Source organism: Delphinapterus leucas, chromosome 2 (assembly GCF_059928025.1).
Source record: "Delphinapterus leucas isolate spDelLeu-1000000601 "Yukka" chromosome 2, BTC_Dleu_Yukka2, whole genome shotgun sequence".
Taxonomy (NCBI): Eukaryota; Metazoa; Chordata; class Mammalia; order Artiodactyla; family Monodontidae; genus Delphinapterus; species Delphinapterus leucas.
In genome coordinates, this window is record NC_143130.1 from 15,750,072 (window position 1) to 15,773,660 (window position 23,589).

At 36.8% G+C, this 23,589-nt stretch overlaps 1 protein-coding gene across 1 annotated transcript in view; it reads right to left on the minus strand.

Annotated features, from left to right (window-relative positions):
* The window catches only part of MALRD1 (MAM and LDL receptor class A domain containing 1), a 587,465-nt gene that overhangs the window by 507,534 nt on the left and 56,342 nt on the right, over positions 1–23,589 (minus strand). The window contains exons 6-11 of the mRNA XM_089906459.1: positions 21,926–22,027; positions 21,121–21,267; positions 17,432–17,598; positions 12,247–12,339; positions 11,274–11,481; positions 2,558–2,707 (exon numbers count right to left, since the gene is read on the minus strand). Coding sequence (XP_089762585.1) covers positions 2,558–2,707; positions 11,274–11,481; positions 12,247–12,339; positions 17,432–17,598; positions 21,121–21,267; positions 21,926–22,027 — 867 coding nt within the window. The remainder of the gene's footprint in view (positions 1–2,557; positions 2,708–11,273; positions 11,482–12,246; positions 12,340–17,431; positions 17,599–21,120; positions 21,268–21,925; positions 22,028–23,589) is intronic.

Sequence of the window (23,589 nt, forward strand, 5' to 3'; positions counted from 1 at the left end):
ACTTATATATATAGCAACCAAAAAAATTAAGTTTTTAAAATGTGACACAGTAGCTGCAAAAATATTAGAAACCTAAGAAAATATTAGCAAAATATTTTTTAAATCTATGCACTGAAAGCTTCAAATATTTAGCAAAATTAAAGATCTAAATAAATTGAAAAATTAGAAACATTTGAAAAATCATTTTTCAGTGAAAGACAAACCAAGGTTACACACAAAAAATCATTTTATACCCATAAGTTTTTTAAAAATTAAGAGAATATAATGTCTATTGATGGTAGGCAAATAGAAAAAAGCACTCCTTTTTGCTGCTGGAATTTTAAGTATTAAAATTTGACGGGAAAGTACATATCTTTTGGTAAAAATATAGGAGTCTCACTTTTAGTCCTTTACTGCATAGAATAAAATCTCCCCATATAAGAAAATGCATACATGTACGGATTTTGCAGCATTGTCATAATATTGTCACTCAATAAGAGTATGGCTAGATATATTATGGCATATCCAGACCAAAGAAATAAAGCAAAAAAACAAAAAGAATTAGGCTTTTTCTGTTTCCAGGCAAGGTTGAGTATCAGGGACCAGACTTAGCCTTCTGTCTAACAGTAGCAAAGAAATCAAAACGATATATACTAAATAATAGTTTTCAAATGTAGGGCAATCAGAATGTAGAACCACAGGATAATGATCTCTGAGAGGGGAAACAAGTGAACTAAGCCATACAATTTCCCCAGCTTACTGCCTAAACCGCGTTTCCAGCTGCCATTCAGGGAGGGGAAGCCAGGAGGAGTGTGGTGGTCTCCTCAAGTTGAAAAGATGGCACCTCGGGGAGACTCAAGTGGCTACAGTTCATAAAGCAGAGTTCCAGGAGGGGAGAGCTGCAAAGAGAGAGAGCTCCAGAGATCTCCAGAGAGCTCCCCCCAAATTTCCACCTGAGTACTGACCAGGGCATGGATATAAGGAAACTACCTGAGGCTGGAGGAAAACCTTCTAAAAGGGGCAGTTGAAACATTGCCTCAAGGTCACAAAGGGCCAGAAATAGTAGGGTCTTTTCACTAACCAGAGTGGAAACGTTAATTATACATAGGAATTGGAAACAGTGCTCAAGTTAAATGAAAACTTATATCCAGACAAAACCTGTAGGCAAATTTTATAGAATATTCATAATCACCAAAATTTAGAAACAACCCAAATATCCTTCCATCTGTTTACACCCAACTCTAGTAATATGATATACACTCAATAACTGGTTTGAGAAAGGAAAAAAAAAATCATTATATGAGCTTGGAGGAAATGTACTATTAATACATATAGTTCTAATAATTAACAGTCTCCTTCCTATCATAAACTTTAAATTTAATCCAATCTGTCACAGAATCTTAAGGGAAAAATGAGACTCATTGGCACAAAAGCAACAATTAAGATCTCACTCCACTGTTAAATAATAAGCTGCATTTATAGTTTTAGATAATGGATGGATAGCCAAAGTCTCCCTTCCATCCCCTAACATCTTCCCCAACTAACCCCAATTTTCAGTGGCTAAAGACACAGTCAATACTGTTAGTTTTCACATACTTCTTGGGAAATCTCAAAGGAGAAACAAATATAATAATGTCCATTGGGGTTATACAAGCTTAAAGAGGATCTACAGTACAGTTGCCTTATTATAAAGTTAATATGATACTAATGTACCTTTGTAATGTTATCCAAACAAAACAAAAACGGAACAAAACCCTTGTGTTTTCCTTGGAGCTTCACAAACCCTTATTGGAATGCCATATGCAGTTATGGTTGCTCTATTTTAAGGGGATATGTAAAAATTGTACTGCTGATTAAAAGTATATATGCAGAAGAAGTAAGATTGTTTATTACAAAGAAGCCATAAGAGTGATTACATTGCATTCAAGTATTTGTAGATTTATTTATTTATTTATTTATTTATTATTATTTTTTTTTTTTTGCGGCACGCGGGCCTCTCACTATTGTGGCCTCTCCCGTTGCAGAGCGCAGGCTCAGCGGCCATGGCTCACGGGACCAGCCGCTCCGCGGCATGTGGGATCTTCCCGGACCGGGGCACAAACCCTCATCCCCTGCATCGGCAGGCGGACTCTCAACCACTGCGCCACCAGGGAAGCCCTGTAGATTTATTTTAAAGAGAGTGCTAACTCTCTGTTCTCTGTTCTTAGAAAAAGGATTAAACGATTTTTCTTTCTGTTTTATTAAATTTGGATTGCTCTAAAAAGAAGACAACCCTACTGTACATGATTCATGACAACTAGAGAAAATTACCAGAAGACTTTTCCCCTCTTCACACCTTCAATCCAACCTTTTAAAAAGTGTAACAAAAAGTTTTGTTATTAAAACAATGCTCCTTTCAGGAAACTCAATTAAGCACAAATTATTAAGTTGATCAGGACAATTTAAAGCAAGACAAACCAGAGTTCCATTTATAAAGTCTATAGATAGAAGTGAAAACACATAGTATCATCATTCACAACAGGAAAGAAAGACAACAATTTTGGGGGGGAAGGAAAAAAAAAAGAGGAAAATGTCCTACCATGATTTGTGTTTGTTGTGTTCTGAGCATCAGGAAGATGGTGGTCTACACTCGTCAACCTTTTCACGAATTCCCAGTGTGAATCTTCTTCTGTGAGAAATGGCTCCCAGCCACAGAAACCAGACTCAAAGCCACACCTGAGATGATTTGCTGTTATGCACAAAAAGAAAACTGGTAAGGAGAAATGAAGGGGGAGCAAGCAGGGAAACACTGACTCTATGTTAGCCAATCAACTTAGGCAGTCAGAACTGTCACTACACTTCGTAAAGAATGTTTCCTGATCATCAGAGTAGTTTTACTTTTTCCAGCCTCACAAAGTGTTCCATGTGCTGTGTGAGGCATTGCCCCTCTATACTTTTCTGTTTCCAAGCCTGGCACATTCCACCCTGGTTGGCCATCTCCACTGCATTTAATGAGACAGGGTGAAACTCTACAGCTTTTCAGAGGTCAGCACCTTAGAATTCATTCTATTATGCTACTTTAACAGCTTCTCAAAAAAAAAAAAAGAAAATCCCTAGCCACTTTGCACTGCAGGTAAATTAGATATTTTGAACTTTGCTTTGTTTCCCCTTCTTAATACACAACTAAAAATTTGAAAAATACTTAAGTTCCTACATTTATCACAAAGCACGACTTCTAGAGAAAGTCGGGATTTGGGGTAAGCTTCCTAAGCACCTTTCCTAGCTGTTTCACCGAATTAATGAGGAAGAAACAAAAGTTTCAGCAGACTGGGCCATACACCAGAAGTTCTAACAACTTGATTTGTGCTTTCAAGAAATTAGCTTTTATGTGTTTAAATTTTCTTTTCCTGAAAAAAGAATCATAGTATCAGCCTATCTGAGTTTGGGGGATAAATTAATACAATTAATTTAAAACATATTTCCAGGTATTTCTCTTTATGCAGACACATTTTCATAACATAATATATCATATCATATCATATCATAACATAACGGGAGGACAAAATAATTCTTGGTCAGAAAACACCTAACGTTTTGACAAGCTCCCTAACATCACAATTCTATTATCTTTAATAAAAGTAGTAATAGATGTGTTCCCACTGAGCTCCAAGTATGTGTCAAGTATTTTGCATATATTGCCATTTGTTTTCACAAATACCGTACACAGCAAGCATAATTATCCCCGAAAGATTTTCTTTTTGAAACTTTAGCACTAAGCAACTCACCTATGGTAAGTTTTAGTAAATGGAATGTCCAGGCTTTGAGCTGTTTGACACCAAAGCTTATACTTTGAAGCCTCCCTGCACCTGCGACTCTGTCTCAAAATTTAGAAGACTGCTTCACTGTATGCTTGCTCTTAAACATTATTTTCAGTTTTAAATAATGTGAGCAATTTTATCAGCATATTGAATAAGCCCACTATATCTTAATAATCAAAGGATTTGCAAATTTCTATAAAAATGGAGGCCTGGTTTCATGACCAGATATTTCATCACTAACGCGTCAACTCTTAAAACACTGAAGCGCACTTTGCAAGGGACAGGGCCACTTAAATTTTCTCTACGTGTAAATTAAACGTATAGTTCTTAGAGCTATGCTTGTTTCGACAGTCATATAATGGATATATAATGATATTTTTCTTTACAAGCAAATATTATTTTCCCCTTAAATATATTTCCCCAAAAATAAAAACAAGCAAATTAACTATCATATAATAATGAAAACATGTTGCACATCACCTCATGGTGAATCAACATGACAAGGAGATGCTGTTCACCTACATAGTACTTAGCTGGAAATCTATTGCTTCTGGATGTTTCTTTTCACAGCTCTGGCTACAGAGTTGATAAGCTACTGTTATTGATAAAAAGTTAATGCTCCAAGGAGAGCCTCTTCTGTTTTGTGACAGTCTTAAGAACCTATGACCTAGCTGTGACTGTCTCCCTGGGCATCCAGAAAATTCTCTGGTCTAGTTCTTTGGTCCTCTGTGAACTTTGCCACCTGCTAAGCCACCTCCCAGCCCTTCTAAGTCAGTTGGTAGAATGTAGAAATAGACAAGATTTGAAATATATACTTGACCTCTGAAATGTGCTTACAAGTTGCAAATTCTTGGTCGTGAACTTGGTCAAGGAATCCTTCCACCTCCCCCACCTCGGGTACCCTCAATTCCTAAATGCACACATACTTGGAATAGAAAATCTTCCATCTGGGTTGGCCCAGGACTGTCCCAGTTTACACCTGTTGTCCAAGGATAATAATACCTCTCCTCTTTCCTCTCAAGTGACTCTGGGCAATAAATTCAATACTGCCCTGCTGGGGCAATAAATTACATATTAATTCACAAAGGAAGCAAGTCCATGCAGATAACAATCTTATTGTTATATGCAATGGTGTGAAATAGCTGTAAGACCAGTGAGTGTGGAAATGGAAAGTCAAAGTCACCCAAGCATCACCAAACCCTTCCGCAGACTCTTCACATCTGTGCCTGTGTCACTCAACTGCAAAAATGTAAAGACGATTTCAAGACGAAATAACTTTGGATTGAATAAATGTTGAAATTTGGCTTTAGGAGAAAAGTTCAAGCCATTTATTTCATTACCTGGATGTTTTATCAGTTAAAATGTCAATCACCGCACTTTCCACAGAACACTAAACACCACTGTCCTTTGAAAAATGAAAATTAAGTTTTAAAATCCATCACTATAAAGATATATGAAAGCACAATGGTGCAATCACCTCTGTAAAAATCTTGGTGAACTTCTCATGTGTTTTTACCAAAGACATTCGTTCCAGTACACTTCAAAGGACTTGTTTTAAAGCTAAATATTCTAGAACTTAACTGCACTATAAAATACAAGTCAAGCTTCAAACCAAATATTAATGGAAGTTCTTCCATTAATATTTCCCCTACATAATTCAAAACATTTAAGGTGAAGTTACAAATATCTGAAGAAAACCAGGAAGGCCAAACACATTCTAGCAGCTAATAAATGTCTTAAGAAACCACGTGTTAAATGTTTACAAAATCTAAAAAATCATGTATTCATATAAACAAAATGTATTCATTACAAACAGTGATTTTGATTATTTGGTTGCTTTTATTTAAATTTCTGTGACTACAAAACACATTTCGCCATCTCTAATCAGGAGATGAGATATGCCACAGTTCATAATTTTAGTGAAATTTCACTGACTTCATCAGTTAGAGTAATATTTTTAAATTGTGACAATGCTTTGTCTTGCATATTTAACCACTGAAGCATATTAGCAGAAGAAAAAGAATTTCATTGTGGCGGCTGAGGAAAATTCTGGATCGTGAAAATTAAAATATTTATGAACTCTCCAGTTTGGAAGTAAATCAGTTCTCTATTACGTAAGAAAAAAGTTTGCATGGGAATGCTCCATTCAATAAGCATATATTAGGCTTTAATATGATTATAATATATAAACATTTTGTTAATATTTATTGAGAACCTACAAGGATCTTTTCTCCACTAAATATACATGTATTTCCCTTACCCTCAGGAAGTATTGTTAGTATTCAATATTTATTTTTCAAAATATGGAAGACATCCAGAGACAGTATCACAGTAAAGATTAAATGCATTGCACTGGATTCTTGGTTTAAGCTTCTTTCACTTGAATATTGTACCAACTTCTCCTTTGAAGTGTAACAATTTATATTAGCAGGTTAAATGCTCTAACAACTCCTACTTATTCAATTAAAAGCTTTTTTCCCCATGGAATTGTCCAAACGTTTTTGATTTAAACACACATCTGTCAATCCTGCCATCCTTTTTGGAACATACACAGTCTTTTTCTGTATGTTATGATTGAAAATTAGATATATATATATTCAAAATTTTATTGTGGTAAAATATACTTAATATAAAAATTACCTTTTTAACCATTTTTAAGTGTACAGTTGAGTGGCACTAAGCACCTTCACACTGCTGTACACCCAACACCATCATGAATCTCCAGAACTTTTCCATCCTCCCAAATCCAAACTCCATACCCATTAAACACTTAGCCCCCATTCTTCTCTTCCCCTCACCCCTGGCAACCACCATTCTGCTTCCCATTTCTATGAATTTGATTCCTCTAGGTAAGAAGAATTATACAACGTTTGCCCTATTGTGACTTGCTTATTTCACTTAGCATGTCTTCAAGGGTCAGCCACCTTGTAGCGTGTGTCTACATGTAAGCATTGGGTATATTTTCTTTGTACGTTGTTCAGCTAGTCAGTGTATACCTTTAGATATGTCTGGCACATGTTATATTTTATTAGAAATGTTTTAAAACTATATTGCATATTTATTTTATTCTTAAATGTCCCTATTTTATACAGGATCATGTTAATAACGATCAAAAATCTATTGTTTGGAATCATGCAGTATTTGTCCTTCTGTGACTAGCTTACTTCACTTAGCATAATGATTCCACTTATATAAGGTACCTAAAATACTCAAACTCATATGTTATTCAGTCGGTATAAAGTTTCAGTTATGCAAGGTAATGTCTATAGTCAACAATACTGTATTATGCACTTTTGTCAATTGTTTTGCAATACTTAATGCTTTTAAAATACTTTTGCAATACTTAATGCTTGTCAAAAATACAGCCTTTTGTGAAGTATTTTGAGAAGGGAGAAGCAGAAAGGAGGAGCATGAAAAAAAGCTCACTTGTCTGCCACTAACACCGGTTCAGCAGGGCCGTTTTTATGTTCATGTGAACGATGTATTTGAAGCTGAAGGTGCTGTGGAGGACAGGCGTTTCCTGTGCATCTCCTGCACCAATCGTGAGGATGGAGCCTTTTAGGGTGGAATTGGCAAAGTTTTACTGGACAACAGCGTCTAGACTGTTTAGAACTTTGACAGGTGACATCCTCCACTCGGTAAGGGTTAGATGACTTCGGCCAAGTCCTACAAAACTGCTTGAAGTAAACCTCGTGAGCGCGGGGTTCACACCTCGCACCTCCACTTTCCCATCCTTGCAGTAATCACAGCCTTCTTCCTGCTCTAAGAACTGGAAACGCCCGCCGCGCTCCTCGCTGGCTCCGGGCTCTAGCCACCACCTGTTCCCGCAGCGGCCAGCTCGCCTCGGTCAAGGTCACGCTGTCTGGGACCTCCCCACCGGAGGCGGCTGCTTCAGGCTCCTGGGAGAACACCTCCCCAGGCCTCCCGCGGCTCCCAGATCACCCACACCGTGGCCTGGGCCACGCCCTCCTCCAGGGACCACGGCCATTGGGGCGCCTTCCTCGGCGACACCTCTCCTGCCTCGGGGTGTCAGAGATGGTGGCCCTCCCTCTCCCTCCGGCGCCCCCAGCTCCGCTCGCCCTCTCGGCCCCTTCAAGGAAGGTGATGTGGCGGGATGCGAGGACTCGGGACAGCGCGGGAAGCGCACGCGTCCCGGGGCACCGGCCTGGGGGGATGCCCTGCTTGGGGAGGCCCCCAACCTGGGTGCCCTGCGGGGGAGGCCGAGCCGCCTGCACCCGCACCCTCAGGTCCGGGATCACAGGGGCAGGGGGTTGCGGGTCTGCATAGCCCCCTGCACCGTCCCAGCGAGGGCTGCACGGAGATGTCGTGGCGCGTGTTCACCTGCAAGGGCCCATTGAGGCTGCTGACTGCAGGGCGAGGCGGGGCCTCACCTGCGGCAGGTGGTCCGTGAACCTTGCCCGCTGGGAGATGTGGAAACACTCAGCGGCCCTCAGCTCACCGCAGCCCCGGAAAGACCACGAGGTTGTGCAGAGGAAGTGGGACGGTAGCGCCGGCTCGGGTGCCGCCAGCGGCCCTGCCCAGCCGCGCCCTTGGCTTTGGCTGCCAGCGGATAGGGGTAAGGATCCTAGCGGGGGGGCGCAACCCGGTACATGCAACAGTCCAGCACCTTGGCCTCCAGGGCACCCGTATGCATAGCCCCACCTAGTTAAGAAGATAAATCTTGCGTCAAGTGTTCTTACTACAAAAGGGGTGGGGGGAGGGCAGAGGAGGACAAGGAAAACTTTGGAGGTGAAGGATGTGGTGACAGTTTCACAGGTGTATGCATATGTCCAAACTTATCAAACTGTATACATTGATTTTGTGCCGATTTTCATACAATAATTATACCTTAATAAAACTATTTTAAAATGTATTGTTTGGAATTATAATGCCCTTAGGGATTAGTGAAGTACTGGGAGTTTTGTTTCTATCATGAAAGGCCTCCAATTTGCCTCTTAAGACTACTTTTTTTTTTATTGCCACCTGTTTTCTCTCTCAGCCATCTCTTCAATTCTGAAGTCTTTTAGGAACAGTGGTTCTCAAACTTTAATATGCAGGTGAATCACCTGGGACATTGTTAAAATGAAACTCCGGATTCTGTAAGGCTGGGTTATATCCTCAAGTTCTGCATTTCAAAGGGACTCTCAGATGCTGCCGCTGGTACTGCTGGTCAAGGGAGTAACGCTATAATAGCAAACTCTAGCAAAACCCATTTTCCCTTTACCATTAACCGCTTTTGAAAAGGCACTAGGCTACAGGCTCAATCAACTACACTTGTCAAAATAGTATAAAAGTAAGAGGAACTTGGTAAAGAAAGAACACCTGAGTGAATGTGCCTTTTGCAAAAATCACACTGACTACAGATACCAACTGACAATATTCATGAGTTAATATTTACCGAGTCTCCAGAGTATGGTAAGTACTCCTGGTGTATTCAAACTATATCTATGAGCTACAGCATTCTGGAGATTCATCCTATACTGGGATACAAAGAAGATATAAAAGCACTTTCCTTGTGCTTCATGAACTTTAAAACTCTATTTTTAAGAAAAATTTGTATAACGAATTCAAATTTGTAAAATATAAACTTAAAAGTATGTGGAAAATGTTTCAAAGTGGCTTTAACTTTCAAAGGAAAGCCTCTTAATTTGTAATAACATATGTATGCGTGTATATATGCACAATATGTTAAACACTTTAGTGCAGAAAATAGTGTAACGTTATATCAATTCTAATAATTCAATTACTATATAAATAATTTCCTCAAAGCAAAAATGATTGTACAAATATTTACATGAAATACTCATGCTGACATCAAAGTATATGGATATTTTGTAATATGTAACACGGCTACCTTTTTTTTTTGGGGTCATATCCCTTACATAAGGTTGATCTCAAGCAAGCATGACAGGTTTTCTTTGGCCAAATGAGCTTACATTGTTTAGAATACTTATCAGACTAAGAAGTAACACTATCTGTTGATAAGCACGGCCATCTGTCCCTGAATTCACACAAAGGAAATGGCAGGATGGTATCAAGATATACTCTATGGGGAAAATGCCAGATAAGTAATCAATAAAACTTCAATAAAGGAGGAGAAATGGGAAAATATGTCCAAAATCAAATGCTAAAGTATCTACCAATACTCTAGGTGGAATTCGATTAAGAAAACCAATTAAAAGGAAAGCCTTCACCAGAGGAAAAAAAGGAGAGAAGAAGCTAAGTTTCCATATGTAGAATTGAAAAGATAAGAAATATATTTACCTTCAGTTATTGGAATTGAGAATAATACAAACCATTAGAAAGGTGAATTTCTCCAAAAGAAATGAACCAAATTGTCTGTTAAAAAGCATTTAAATGAAGCATAAAGAGGAATGTGACACTCACATTGGAGAAAATGAATGGTCCTCATATTTTTTAATGAACAAAAAGAGATGCACCGAAAATATCCACAGAGATCCTATTGGTAAGGAGATTATTTTGCTTCAATCTATGGTTAAGACCAGGTGTCTGAGGAATTAATTGAATTCCTGCTTACAAACAGGCAGAGGATTTCTCGCTTGCTTTCCCATCTTCCCTTTTCTACACCCCAGTCCACTGCTGTTAATAAAATGCTTACTTGCCCATCAGCAGAAGCATTTTCATTAAAAAGGTGACATTTATCTTACTGCCATACTTTTCTTTTGCTCAACAAAATATATCACTAAAATAAAACACTGCAGCAAAATAAATGTCAAATTTGTAATAATTAAAAAACCCTCTTGTTTGTGACATAAAAATTGGATGCATTTAGTTTTAATTCATTTCTAAAGAGACACAAGTATCTTAGTTGCTAAGTTACCTCATATGAGAACCATCACGTAGGTTGTAAATTACATTATATTTCCTTTCTAATACAACTAGGTTTGAATAGTAATGGATTTCTCATCATTACTCCTGTCAAAGACTCTCCATAAACGGTCTGAAATGAAGTTGTTGGGCTTTTTTGCCTAGTCATGAATACCAACCATGGCTGACATGATTTCTATGTCACCACGGTTGTCTGGAAGGCCATGGCAGCCCTTCTCCTCTTTACCCTTTCCCCACAGCTTCCTACATGATTGGTCAGAATGGAAAAAGCCCTACATTTAATAAAGGTTAGCAATCCATAATATATGTCTCCAAAGAGAAGAGTACAAATAGGTTCCCTCTCCCATCCATTTTCCTCTTTAATCAACACACACACACACACACACACACAAACACACACAACTAATCACAACTATTCATTTGTTGAACAAATAGAGAGATTTCAAGTGTTAGCAAAAAGCACCAAAACATCATAGAGATGTAGGATAGAGACGCCCACGAGGAATAGTAGTGATGGCTTCAGAATGAGAATGTACATTCATCTTACTTCATACAAATTAAATGTACCTTGCTCAAGACAAAGACTCTTAAATCCAAGTATAGTCATGAATGTGAGCATATGAGTGAGTGAACCATTAATTTACTTACAGCAAGTCGCTGGATCCTCATCACTCGCATCAGAACAGTCCTGCTGAGAGTCACAGACCAATTCTTGGGCGATGCACTGGCCGCTGGCACAAGTGAATTCATCTGCAGAGCAAAGCTGTCTGGACGGGGCCTGTGCACAGGCGTAGACCCAGAGCTCGTCTAGCCCAATAAAACCTTCCTGGCTCAAAATAGTCCCTTCAAAAAGAATCTTCAGGGAGAAACAAAGAACAATTTGTGAGCTTACAATCTCTTCAAAAAGACCCAAAAACGAATAATAGAGATTAAAGAATTGTTAAGAAAAAGGCCTGTTTAAAGAGCAAGCAAATACAACTAAGAATAAAGTTCCTATTTGATCAGCTTGACCCACACACATAAGACTGATGGGCACATTAGATCCACTGAGGCCTCTGAGAAACAACCCATGATCTGACGAAAGCATCCCATTTAACCACCGACAACGTCCCTAACTGCAAACTTGTTGTTTGGTCATCTTCACAGCCCTCTTACTTTAATATTCAAGGAAAAGAATAAATGTTAACACTACTTATACTAGAGCTATAACTGCATTTGGTTTTTTAACTACTAAAATTAGTTATTGCAATGCATGAAGGGAAATGGCAGGCAGACAGTAAGATACACAATAGAACATTTAAAAGGATAAATTTAGGGCTTCCCTGGTGGCACAGTGGTTGAGAGTCTGCCTGCTGATGCAGGAGCCTACGCGTCCGGAGCCTGTGCTCCGCAACGGGAGAGGCCACAACAGTGAGAGGCCCGAGTACCGCGCAAAAAAAAAAAAAAAAGATTTGACCTGAGTAGGGCTAGGTACAATGAAAAGTAATTGCTCTCTCCAGATATACAAGTCTACATCCCTAATTTCAATGCTAATTTAAATTAAGCAATGGGTGATAAATTCATAACTACAAAGCTAAAAATTAAACTCATGATAAAAAATACCTGTTTTTCCCTTTTATACCTGAAATGTCTTCAGTCCTTCTGGTATTAACACATCCGCTTTCACCCATTTTCTGTGAGTTGATATGTTGTATGTCCAAAATATTTCTTCTTCCTTTGATCCAAAGAAAAAGACATCGCTCATTCCCCAAATTCTACTCTCATAGTTATATATGTGCTCTTTTAATTATATTTCAGTAGATTTTACCCTACCTGTAGGATATTAAGTACTAAGAAATCTAAAGTATTGGTTAAAAAGCTATATAACATTTTAAAAGAAAAATGAAGAAAAGGAGAGGGGAAGGGATGAAAAGATAGAGCACAGAGGATTTTTAGGGCAGTGAAAATACTCTTTATGATAATATAATGATGGATGCATGTCATTCATTATACATTTGTCCAAACCCATAGAACGTGCAACACCAAGAGTGAACCCTAATGTAAACTAGAGACTTCAGGTGATAATGACATGTCAATGTAGATTCATCAATTGTAACATGTGTACCACTCTGGTGGAGGATGCTGATAATGGGTGAGGCTAAGCATGTGCGGGGACAGGGGGTATAAGGGAAATCTCTGTACCTTCCTCTTGATTTTGCTGTGAATCTAAAACTGCTCTATAAAAATTATTGTTTTTAAAAATAAGGAAATAAAGCATGTCTACATAGTAAAGCTGCCTATTTTTTTTTATGATGGAGAGTAAGGACAGAACAAAAATTTGAATGGAATCTTAAATAAAGCACTGCACTTCAAAAATAAAATTCTAAATAGCAACTAATAAACCAGCTATTTATATCTTAATCCCACTGACATTACTTCATTTTGCAATATTGCCATGATAATAGGAAAGAAAAAATGGCAGGCAAATATTTAACATGAGAGTTAAAAAATTGTTATCAGACATATTTTCTGTACAATCTCACCTTACATATTTTTTCCTATGGAAGAATTCATTCCAAGTTCCAAATAATACACTTGTTTCCTGGAGATTATACTTCTATTTGACTCTCCAGTCACTCAGTCAAAGACCTTTTCATGTCCTCTAAAGCATGCTATGTCATGCATCTGTATGATGATCATTTTCTAGGTTGCAAAGTGTATCCAAAATTATGTTACTATATACTATGAGGTCAGATATTCGATAACAGTCTATAATGTACTCCACAATTTTGCCTATGGTAGTGGACTTTATGATTTACGACTGTGCTTTTATGTTCTGAAATAATTCTATTTTTCCTTAGATTTAGTGAAATATATGTATAATGAACTATAGTGAAAATGCAGACAGTGGCATAAATATGTCTCAGGTTGAGCTCTGAGACTATCTCTGTGCTCTCCTTCTGAGAGATAGGAAACAGCACTGAAAGGTGACATCTAGTTGTAATTCAAATGACACATGACACTCATACTTTTTCAGACTCTCGTTAGCCTTTATTTCCTCACTTGGTTTCACTTATTTCATTCATACTTAAATTTTCTAAAAATGAATCTATTTTTGACTTAGTCCTTTGCCCTTTGTTATCTACTCCAATTTCCAAGTCTTAAGTATTTCAGAAGATAGTCGAAACCAATTAAAATATACTTCATTCCATTACTTATTCATATCAATGGTTAAGACTTCCACAAGACAATGAAACATACATGGGGGACACATTTTCAGCTGATAGCTTCCAGGTCACATCACAATGAAGTGAAGTTATAAAAAGTTGATAAATACAGCAAATTTTTCTTTCCAGAATTTCTAATGCAACTTCAATTATTTAGCATCGAGACACGACATTCTCCAGAGATGCTTTTAGTGACACTACTTGGCAAGCTGCATTCACCATGTCCCCTCACTTTAATTTTATGAGGCTAATTTACAGCTACTGTGCTCTTTCTTCACAGTGCCTAACTGATTCCCCCGTTCTACTTGAAGAAGAATGCATTTACATTTTTTTCAGAAAGCTGAGCAGAGTTCTTTCTAAACTTAAATGGTTTGTCACACAAGAAGTTAATGGTATATTGTGTATGAAATCCAGATTTTTTTTAACCACATTTTCCTATCTGACAACACAAGCAATGAAAAGGAAAAAGGATTTACCTCAACTAAATGAAATCAGCTTTTATTTTATTTTTGTCCTTACTCTCAGACTCTTATCTAGTTACTTTCAACAGGTGTCAATGTAAAAAAGAAACCCTCAGTTCCGAAAAGCCTTTCAAGGGATGTTCTAATTTTCCATTATCTTAAAATCAATCAAAATTATTTAAATGTCTTTATTCCCCTAGACCAGGATCAATAATGCCATTTTACCTTTCAAGAAAAATATTTATCACTAGATCTCTTAGAGATCAGCTTATCCTTCCCCCTTTCAATGAAAAAAAATCAGGGTATCAAATTCAAGGTTATTTTTTTTCAACTACTTTTGATTGCACGTGGTGATAGGACCATGTACTGTGGCAAAAACCTTCCTTCAAGGAGAGCTTATTATAGCTTTAAAATCTGTATCATACAAGAAAAGATATTTTCTAAGGCATTTTCTTTCCTGTCCCAACTATGTGTTCCTCCTATTTATTTGCCAGTGGGAATTTTAAAATATGTAAAAGGCACCACAAGCTGGACACCCCCACTATCCTTGGATCACTGACATGGCAGCTGTCCTCAGGATAAAAGATAGGCCATTGCTATGATTATTTTCTTATAGATGATGGACAGAGACTTAATCCTAAGAATAGTTTGATGGTACAAACTAGAACTGCTACACACTGAAGCTGACTTTAAAAGTTTCAACTTTTTAGTTAACTTGTCTTTTACCTATTTTCTATTTCTCAAGTTCTAAAGTACTCTGAAAATAAAGAAAATTACCCTCAGCATTCTCACTAGATATTTTTTGGTTCATCAGCACATTTCGTTCTATTTTCGTTATTCTATTCATGGAATATGTAAATGATCATTTTCATCAAGGGCTAATTTTTTAAATGATAGGTTCGAAGTCCTTTTTAACTTTGTGATAAAACATCAACTTGTAATTTAAATGTGCTTTGATGCAGTTTGCATTGGTGACCAACGTTTTACGTGTATAGAGCACAGCAAATAGTGTCAGAAAAGACTGGACACTGCCTTGCAGAATACTGGGTAAACTAATGGATCAAACATCAGTCAACACTCTCTAAGATGTACCCCCAATTGGTTCTGATTCGCACACTAGGTCAGTTCTCCATAATTAACTTCTTCTTTTTCCTATAATGTGGGAGATGGAATCTTGGTAGGTCTATTCTTATTATATGAGGTGGTATCTGAAGCCAATTTGTTTGCACTTTTTTCTTGTGCAATCCCAGAGCCAGCAGAGGAATGATATTGCTCACTTTCAATAACTCAAAACTCCATATCCACATACTGAAACTTAAAATCCATCACTGATGTTCAGGGTAGATTAAAATAATCCTTAGTATTAGAAGATAGATAACAAGTTTCTACTCAAACTTAGGACAGTGACTCATTCAAAATCTAATGACTATTGATTACCCACCATGTGAAAAACACTATTGTAGGACCATATATTTTTAAAGCATCTTTAAGTATAATATAAGCTCAACAAAATTATTCCAGACCTTTTTTTTATTATGCCTTTGTGAAGAAGGATTTGGAAATTACAGAAAATTTCAAATTGCATGAAAGCTCAATGGGCTTGGTTTACATGGCACAGGTGATAATAACTAAACGGTGCTTAAAGCTTGAATGGTATAACATATACGGATAAAGTTTAACCTGTTTTTTTTTTGTAAAATTTCTCCCAATTATCTGGAAAGTTTGGAGTATTACACAAAGGGCAGGGAGAGGTTTCTGCCCCTCCATCCACCCCACACCATGTCAAATTGAATGAAATATATCAAATAGATTCTAGGGCAGTGGACTGCCAAATATTGCTACCAAAAAAATGTTACAAAATATAGTTACAAAATGCTACAAATTGTGTCTCATTCGGGTAACAAAGGACAATGTATTAGGCCATCTGATGAGAGTGGTCATTCAACTTCATGCTTTAGAAGTCTGGAAAAGAGAAGTAGAAGGAAAAAGACTGGATATGATGCAAACAACACAAAAGGAAAAGGGAGAGGTGATATGATAGAACTCAAAAGAAAAGGGGAATGCCTCTTGAATGTTCAAGTATCTTGGTAATAAGCACTCTGATACTTGAGGATTAATTATGAAGTCACTGCAAACTTCAGAAAAGAATAGAAGAAAATGCTGTTGACAGATGGTTAGTGGCACTTGTTAAGTACAGATGACAAACTTTTGTTGAATAATCAGTCTGGCTGATGTCATGCAGAAGTTTCAGCTGGATTTATCCAAAGCATCCTGAGCCCAAGGAAACTACTTGCTTGGATACTTTTACTGTCTTTCTTTTCCAATGTCAGAATTCCTGCAATTATTGTCCAATGTTTCCCATTTGTAGAATAACTGCTCTTTACCCCTATGATTTTTTTACTCCTACCTATAAATAAATTCTTCTTCACAATAGAAGTTCTTAAGGTGTCTCAAGTGTTTTCCCGATTGTAGAGAATTGTTTTCAGTTAGGTTAAAAAAAAAAAAAAGACATGGATTTGTTTATTCACTAGCATTACCACTACAACTTTCACTCTGCCCAGCACACCATTTTTTTTTAATTTATATGACTCATTTGGCTGTATTTAATCAGCAATTACCAATCTTTTAAAACTGTATCTACTGTACCAGAACAAGTAATTTGCTTCCATCATATTTACAGCTTTAAGTATACAGAGATCAAAAATCCAGAACAGATCACATCAGAGCTTTAGTATAGAGTTAATAATACAGAATCCCAAATATATTATTACACCATAGTGTTTAATATATTTTCATGAATTTTACCAATTTTATGAAATATTTTGCAAACTACCACAGTGTACATGACAATATCTCCTAAACCAGCTTCTTAATACTTCTTTTTAAACGTATACCAATTAAACAACATTTGTGCTATTGTATAGCACAGGGAACTATATTCAACATACTGCAATAAACCATGATGGAAAAGAAAAAAACAAATTCCCCCTCAGAAGCAAAAAAAAAAAATTAAATGTATCCCAAATAAAGTCAAGATAAGGAATAGCCTACATGTAACTGAGAAATAGAAACAAAAGTTGCCAAGAAGAGAAATTTCATTTATTCAATGAATTTGAAATTAATGCAAGTTTCTTCTCACCTTTTTATTATACAGTCCTACTCTCAGAACACTGTTTTCCATAGAGTAATAGAATTGAAGATGACAGCTCTTGCCCAAGCAGTGACACACAGAGCTATTTAGATAAGCCCTGCTGTCTAAATGGTTAAGAGTAGAAGCATGCTTAGCCCCTACCCATATATAGTAACCTGAAAAATAAAGGGGAAAAAAAGCAACTTAGAAAAAATTAGCTGCTTTCTGTTTGAACAAAATTATTGTATTACTTTTCCAAATCAAGCTTGAAACACAAATATTTTATTTAAAAGAATACGATGTTTTTAAAAGATTGCATCAACTAATTACAGATTTTCGTTTCCATATTTGATTTCTAAAATGCATTGTAATCTCCTCCTAATTCCTAAAATCAAAGTTTTACAATACCTTCAATATGAAAATTCAATATTCTTATAAAAAGAAATCTACTGATATAAAAATCTCTGTGCCACCAAATGATCATTCTTTTGAATATAACAATGCAATCTTTCTTTAATCAAAAATTCCTCATCTTTCTTCCCAAAATTATTTTCCCTTTTGATTATTTTTTCTATTCTTCACAGAAAAACTTTTATCTTTTAAGGGAATATAATTTAAACTGCCCTCTTTCTTACCAAACTACATGGAAGCATCATATACTTATAGTCCTACTACACTACACATATGGATTGTATAGTACATAAAATACTGTCAATTTTTTCCATCTGATTCTTAAAACCAATTTGGATTGCTTTTGAACTCAATAATATATACAATACAGAGATACAAAGATATTTCTATGTTTTATAACTTCAATTTTCAAAGATAAAGTCTTTCAAATGTTTTATTTCTTTGTAAGAGAGCAAATATTCCTGCAACATCTAAAAACTTTGAACTTAAATTCAGTGAAATTTATTTACTAGACATGTTAGCCTTTCATCAAACTAGTATATAAGTTAATACTTTTCCTCTGACCTATATGTAAGGAAATGATAAATAAAATAAAAACACATGTTTACAAAAGCAGAGACAGATTAAACAAGATAAAACATCTCAAAAGATAAGGAAAAAATAGATATGCCAAGTGATGAGCAGGGCTGAAACCACAGAACTCTTGGATGTTGGGACAAGAAGCAGGCTGTAGTAGCTAGAATTTTGACTAATTTAAATGTTGCAAAATCCTGGATGAACAGAGTCAAATTCTCTCTATGAAATCAAAGATTAGGTCTGGAAATCCTTCTCATAAACTGAGGTAGGAAACATACTTACCCTCACTGCTGTGGGCTATGGCTAAGTGACAGTACGTGCAAAACTCCAAGCATTACCATCAAGTATGAAACCCTAAACCAGGATTGTTACTCAGATAAGGTTCTGGGTTGCTGAGTAATACCACAATAAAACTGCTGAACAAGGAGGTAGGAACAAAGTAGAAGAGGAGGAAAGAGTAAAGTGGGTTTAGAAAGAGAACAAATCTAATTGAATAAAAGCCTGCAAAATTTCCAGTTTCTGGACCACCATGTAAGAAGCTTGGAAGTTGTTATTCCTGTCCACTTAGCAAGAAAATATATGAACAAACTGAAAATCAACAACTCTTCTTAGACCCCTAGGAAAATTGAGGTCATGGTACAAACCATTGTGCAAGAATTGGTGAGGTAAGCAGATACAGAGAATCACAACTTTCAAGAGCAGAATCCCAAAACTGTAGGGAAAGTACAGGGGTGGAAAAAACTAGATTGCGATTGATGAACTACTGGAGGCTCAGTGTGAACACATTTGCGAGTTAAAAACTCCAGGCAGTCCCATCTTAGGGAGGACCCCACTCTTTTGTGAGTTTTACCTTCAGGAGCCCTACCAGGTTCTCACAGTAAGAATCAGAGAAAAATCCTCTTGTGCCTACAGCTGGGGGAGAGGAAAAGTAGTCATTTTGAAATATACCTGGACCCTCCTGTTATTCTTAATAAGGCTTTCACTCAAGAGAAGCTTTACAACCAGCTAACCGACTGGAGATCCTAACTGGGAGAAGTGAGATATCAAATCCAGCAGGTTCTAACCTTCCACATGACAGGAGCAAAATACCCAGATCCAGCCCCCACTGGATCAAAGACTGAGATCCATTCATAGGACTATAGGATGCTTCCCTTCCCCTCACAGCTTATCACCACATCAAAAGTGGTCCTGTATGATAACAAGGAAATATTACCAAAAGAACTGCGGGTCTCAGACCTTATTTAAGAAGATATCTTTAGAGAAACCCGAAGACAACAGTGGGACCAAAACAAGAACACTACATGAAATTTTAGTCTCAGACATTAACGGCTACAGCCAACAGTAAACAGAGCCTAAACTCTAGCTGGACAAACATAAAAGCTCACATTAAATACCTATCTACCTTAATTCCTTTTATGCAGTACATTATGCCTGGCTTTCACACACACAAAAATTACAAGGCATACTAAAAGGCAAAAAACATATAGTTTGAAGAGAAAGAATAGACATCAGAACCAGACCCAGATCTGGCAGGGATGCTGGAATTATCAGACTGGGATAAATAAGTTAAGAGTTCCAGTGGAAAAAGTAGAAAACATGCAAAAAAGATAATGTAGGCAGAGAGTTGGAAATTCTAGGGAAGAATCAAAAAACGCTAGGGGTAAAAAACAGTATAACAGAAATGAAAAATGCCTTCAAAGGGCTCAGCAGACTTGACTCAGCTGAGGAATGAATCTCTGAGCTTAAGGATATGTCAATAGAAACTTCCAAAACTGAAAAGCAAACAGGAAAAAAGTAATAATAATAACAGTGAAGAAAGGAGTGATTCTACCTAAGAACTCTGGGAAAACTACAAAAGGTGCAACATATGCGTAATGGAAACATGAGAAGAAGAAAGAGAGAAAGGAAGAGAATCAATATTTGAAGTAACAGTGACTGAGAATTTTCATCCAATTTAATGTCAGACAAACCAGAGATCCTGGAAGCTCAGGAAACACCAAGCAGGATAAATATCCAAGAAACTACACCTAAGCACATTACTATATTCAAAACTGCAATCAAAGACAAACGAAAACCTTGAAATATTCCAGGAAGAAAAAAATCTTACCTATAGAGGAACACAGATAAGAATTGGATCCGAACCATGTAAGCAAGAAGAGAGTGGAGTAAAATATTTAAAATATTAAAAGAAGAAAAAAACTCAACCTAGAATTCTATGTCCAGCAAAAATTATCCTTCAAAAATGAAATACAAATAAAGACTTTCTCAGACAAATAAAAATTGAGGGATTTTGTGGCCAGTAGACTTGCAAGTAATGCTAAAAGGCATTCTTCAGTGAGAAGGAAAATGATACAGGTCAGAAACTCAGATCTACATAAAGAAAGGAATAGTATCAGAGAAGGAATAAATGAAAGTAAAATGAAACATTTTATTTTCAACTTGCTTAGTTAATGAAAAAAATAAGTTTGTTCAAAACAGTAATAGTCCTAATGTATTTGATAATGAAATGAAATGAATGACAGCAATAATACGAGGGAAAGGAGGGAAGACTTAGGAGTATTTATTATAATGGGCTTGCACTACCCATGAGGAAGTATAGAGTTATTTGAAAGTAGACTTGGATTAGTTGTAAATGTATTTCACAAACTCTAGAGAAACCACTAAAAAAAGTTAAAAAGGAAGCATAATCCATATGATTTTTTATTTGCTACCTTCATCATCACTGCTTTGATTCTGCTGAGGTGGAGATTCTAACACAGAAATTTCTCTTGCTTTTGTGCGCATCCAGGAAGTTTGCCCAGCAGATGTTTCTGACACCCAGTCACACATGTCAAAATCAAATCCACAGGCCTGACACACTAAAGAGAGGAGAAAAAGATGTCAGTGGACTATCACAGTCTACTAGAGTGGCTGCTTAACAATGGTTTATAGTTGCAATCAAGGCTTACACACACACACACACACAAATTCATATCTGGAAATTTTGATTCAGTAAGTCTTAGAGTGCCCTCTACTTTTTAAAAGTTCTTCATTTGATCCAGATGGGCATCCTCCGAATAAGAACCACTGCCGCCCAAAAAAAAAAAAAAAAAAAATGAAGAGATTTCTTTTTCTTGTACCACTGCTTCCACTGTGGTTTTTTAAATGGCATAATATCTGACCTTACCTACTTTATGGAATTCAGTTAACTTAAATAATTTACTATTCACAATCATGTTGAAATTTTAAAGAAACATTGTATATAATTCCAAGATCTTTAATGTAATTGTTTTACAAAACAACATTATCTTAAATTGACATATTTACTGTCTTTCACTTTTTGAATAAACAACAGACTTGCAGTAACACTTCAGCTAAAACCCCAATGATACTCCTGCTAAAACTAAGACATAGATGGCAACAGAGTTTGTCAAGTGAGTATCCCTACTAGTGGTCTGATATTCCTGTTAGGCTTCTGAGTCTCATGGATGGCCTACACACTGACAAGGCAGGCAGACATCTCATCTTAACACTTACACCTCAATCCTTCATCTGTAGAATCAAATCTGCAGAGACTTATATCTGGATGGCATTGTTCCATCTTGGTATTCGATGTTTCTTGACATGGTAAAATTTCATCTGTAAGATTGGCAAGAAGTGAGATGCAGGTGTCACTAGAAAAGATCATGCATTTCTTAAAATGTTAATATTTGTTCTACAGAGCATGCTCAACCCAACTCCTCTCTATGGCAGCATCATGCCTTAGGGAGACTCATTACACAAAGGGAGATCGATTCAGAGAGAGAAGAGAGAGAGAAAAAAACTGGCATGGGCCAGTGCTTCTGGATTTTAATCAGATCTCTGCAAAACTCTTAGAGGAAAACATAGGCGGAACACTCTGACGTAAATCGCAGCAATATTTTTTTGGATCCATCTCTTAAAGGAAATAAAAGCAAAAATAAACAAATGGGATCTAATTAAACTTAAAAGTTTTTGCAAAGCAAAGGAAACGGACAAAATGAAAAGAAAACCTACTGAATGGGAAAAAATATTTGCAAATGATGACTGATAAAGGGTTAATATCCAAAATATATAAAAAGCTCATACAACTCAACAACAAAAAAACAAACAACCTGATTAAAAAATGGACAGAAGAACTTGATAGGCATTTTTTTTAAAGAAGAAATGCAGATGGCCAACAGGCACATGAAAAAATGCTCAACATCACTAATTATTAGGGAAATGCAAATCAAAACTGCAATGAGACATCATCTTATACAGTCAGAATGGCTATCATCAGAAAGAACACGAATACCAAATGTTGGCGAGGATGTGGAGAAAAGGGAACCCTCTTGCAGTGTTGGTGGGAATGTAAATGGGTACAGCCACTATGGAGAACAGTAGGGAGGTTTCTCACCTTCCTAAATATCTGAGCTTTGAATCTTTTGACATCTTGTTACAGTCATCTACAGACACTGGTGCCCTACCCCTCAATCCCTGATTACTTTACCCGTTGGCTCAATGTCACTCTTTGTCACTTCAATGTTCACATTCATCTTGCCCTTCAATTTCTCTATTTTTCTCACTGATGCTCATGAAGGAGAACTGCTGATGTAAAACCACTTCTGCCACCACTCGGCTGAATATGATCGTAACTAATGGTGATAACACTTCCTCTATCTTAATTATGAGGGGCCCACTCCCCAACCATCACCCCTATCTTTCCACTCACTCCCTCTAGTATCTCTAATGTAAAAAAATTTTTGACAGCATCAGGACCTAAAAAGCTAATGGTCCTCCAGTTTTGCAATTCCTTTCATCCTCTCTCATGTCCTCATTTCTTTTCTTACTGGTGTTAGAAAATAGTCATCTGCTGGCTCTTCTCATGCTTCCACAAACTCAGGACAAAAACTCTGACAAGTACAATCCTTCATGTAGTGTAAGTGCCTGACAATTAGCTTTCTTGATTGTAATGTAAGTGCCTGACATCAACCTTTTGATTGCTGAGGCATCCATTTCAAAGACATCCATCTCTAATAAACACATTGCCCCCTACACACTGGATAAAGAGCCAGTCCGTCCCACCCATGAAGTTCCCCTTTTCAAAAGCCCTTGGTGACCTAGATAACTGAGCACTCGAGTGACCCAGCTTTTCCCTTAGTGCACTTTAATTCCCACTTGTATGTTTTAAATTCAACAAT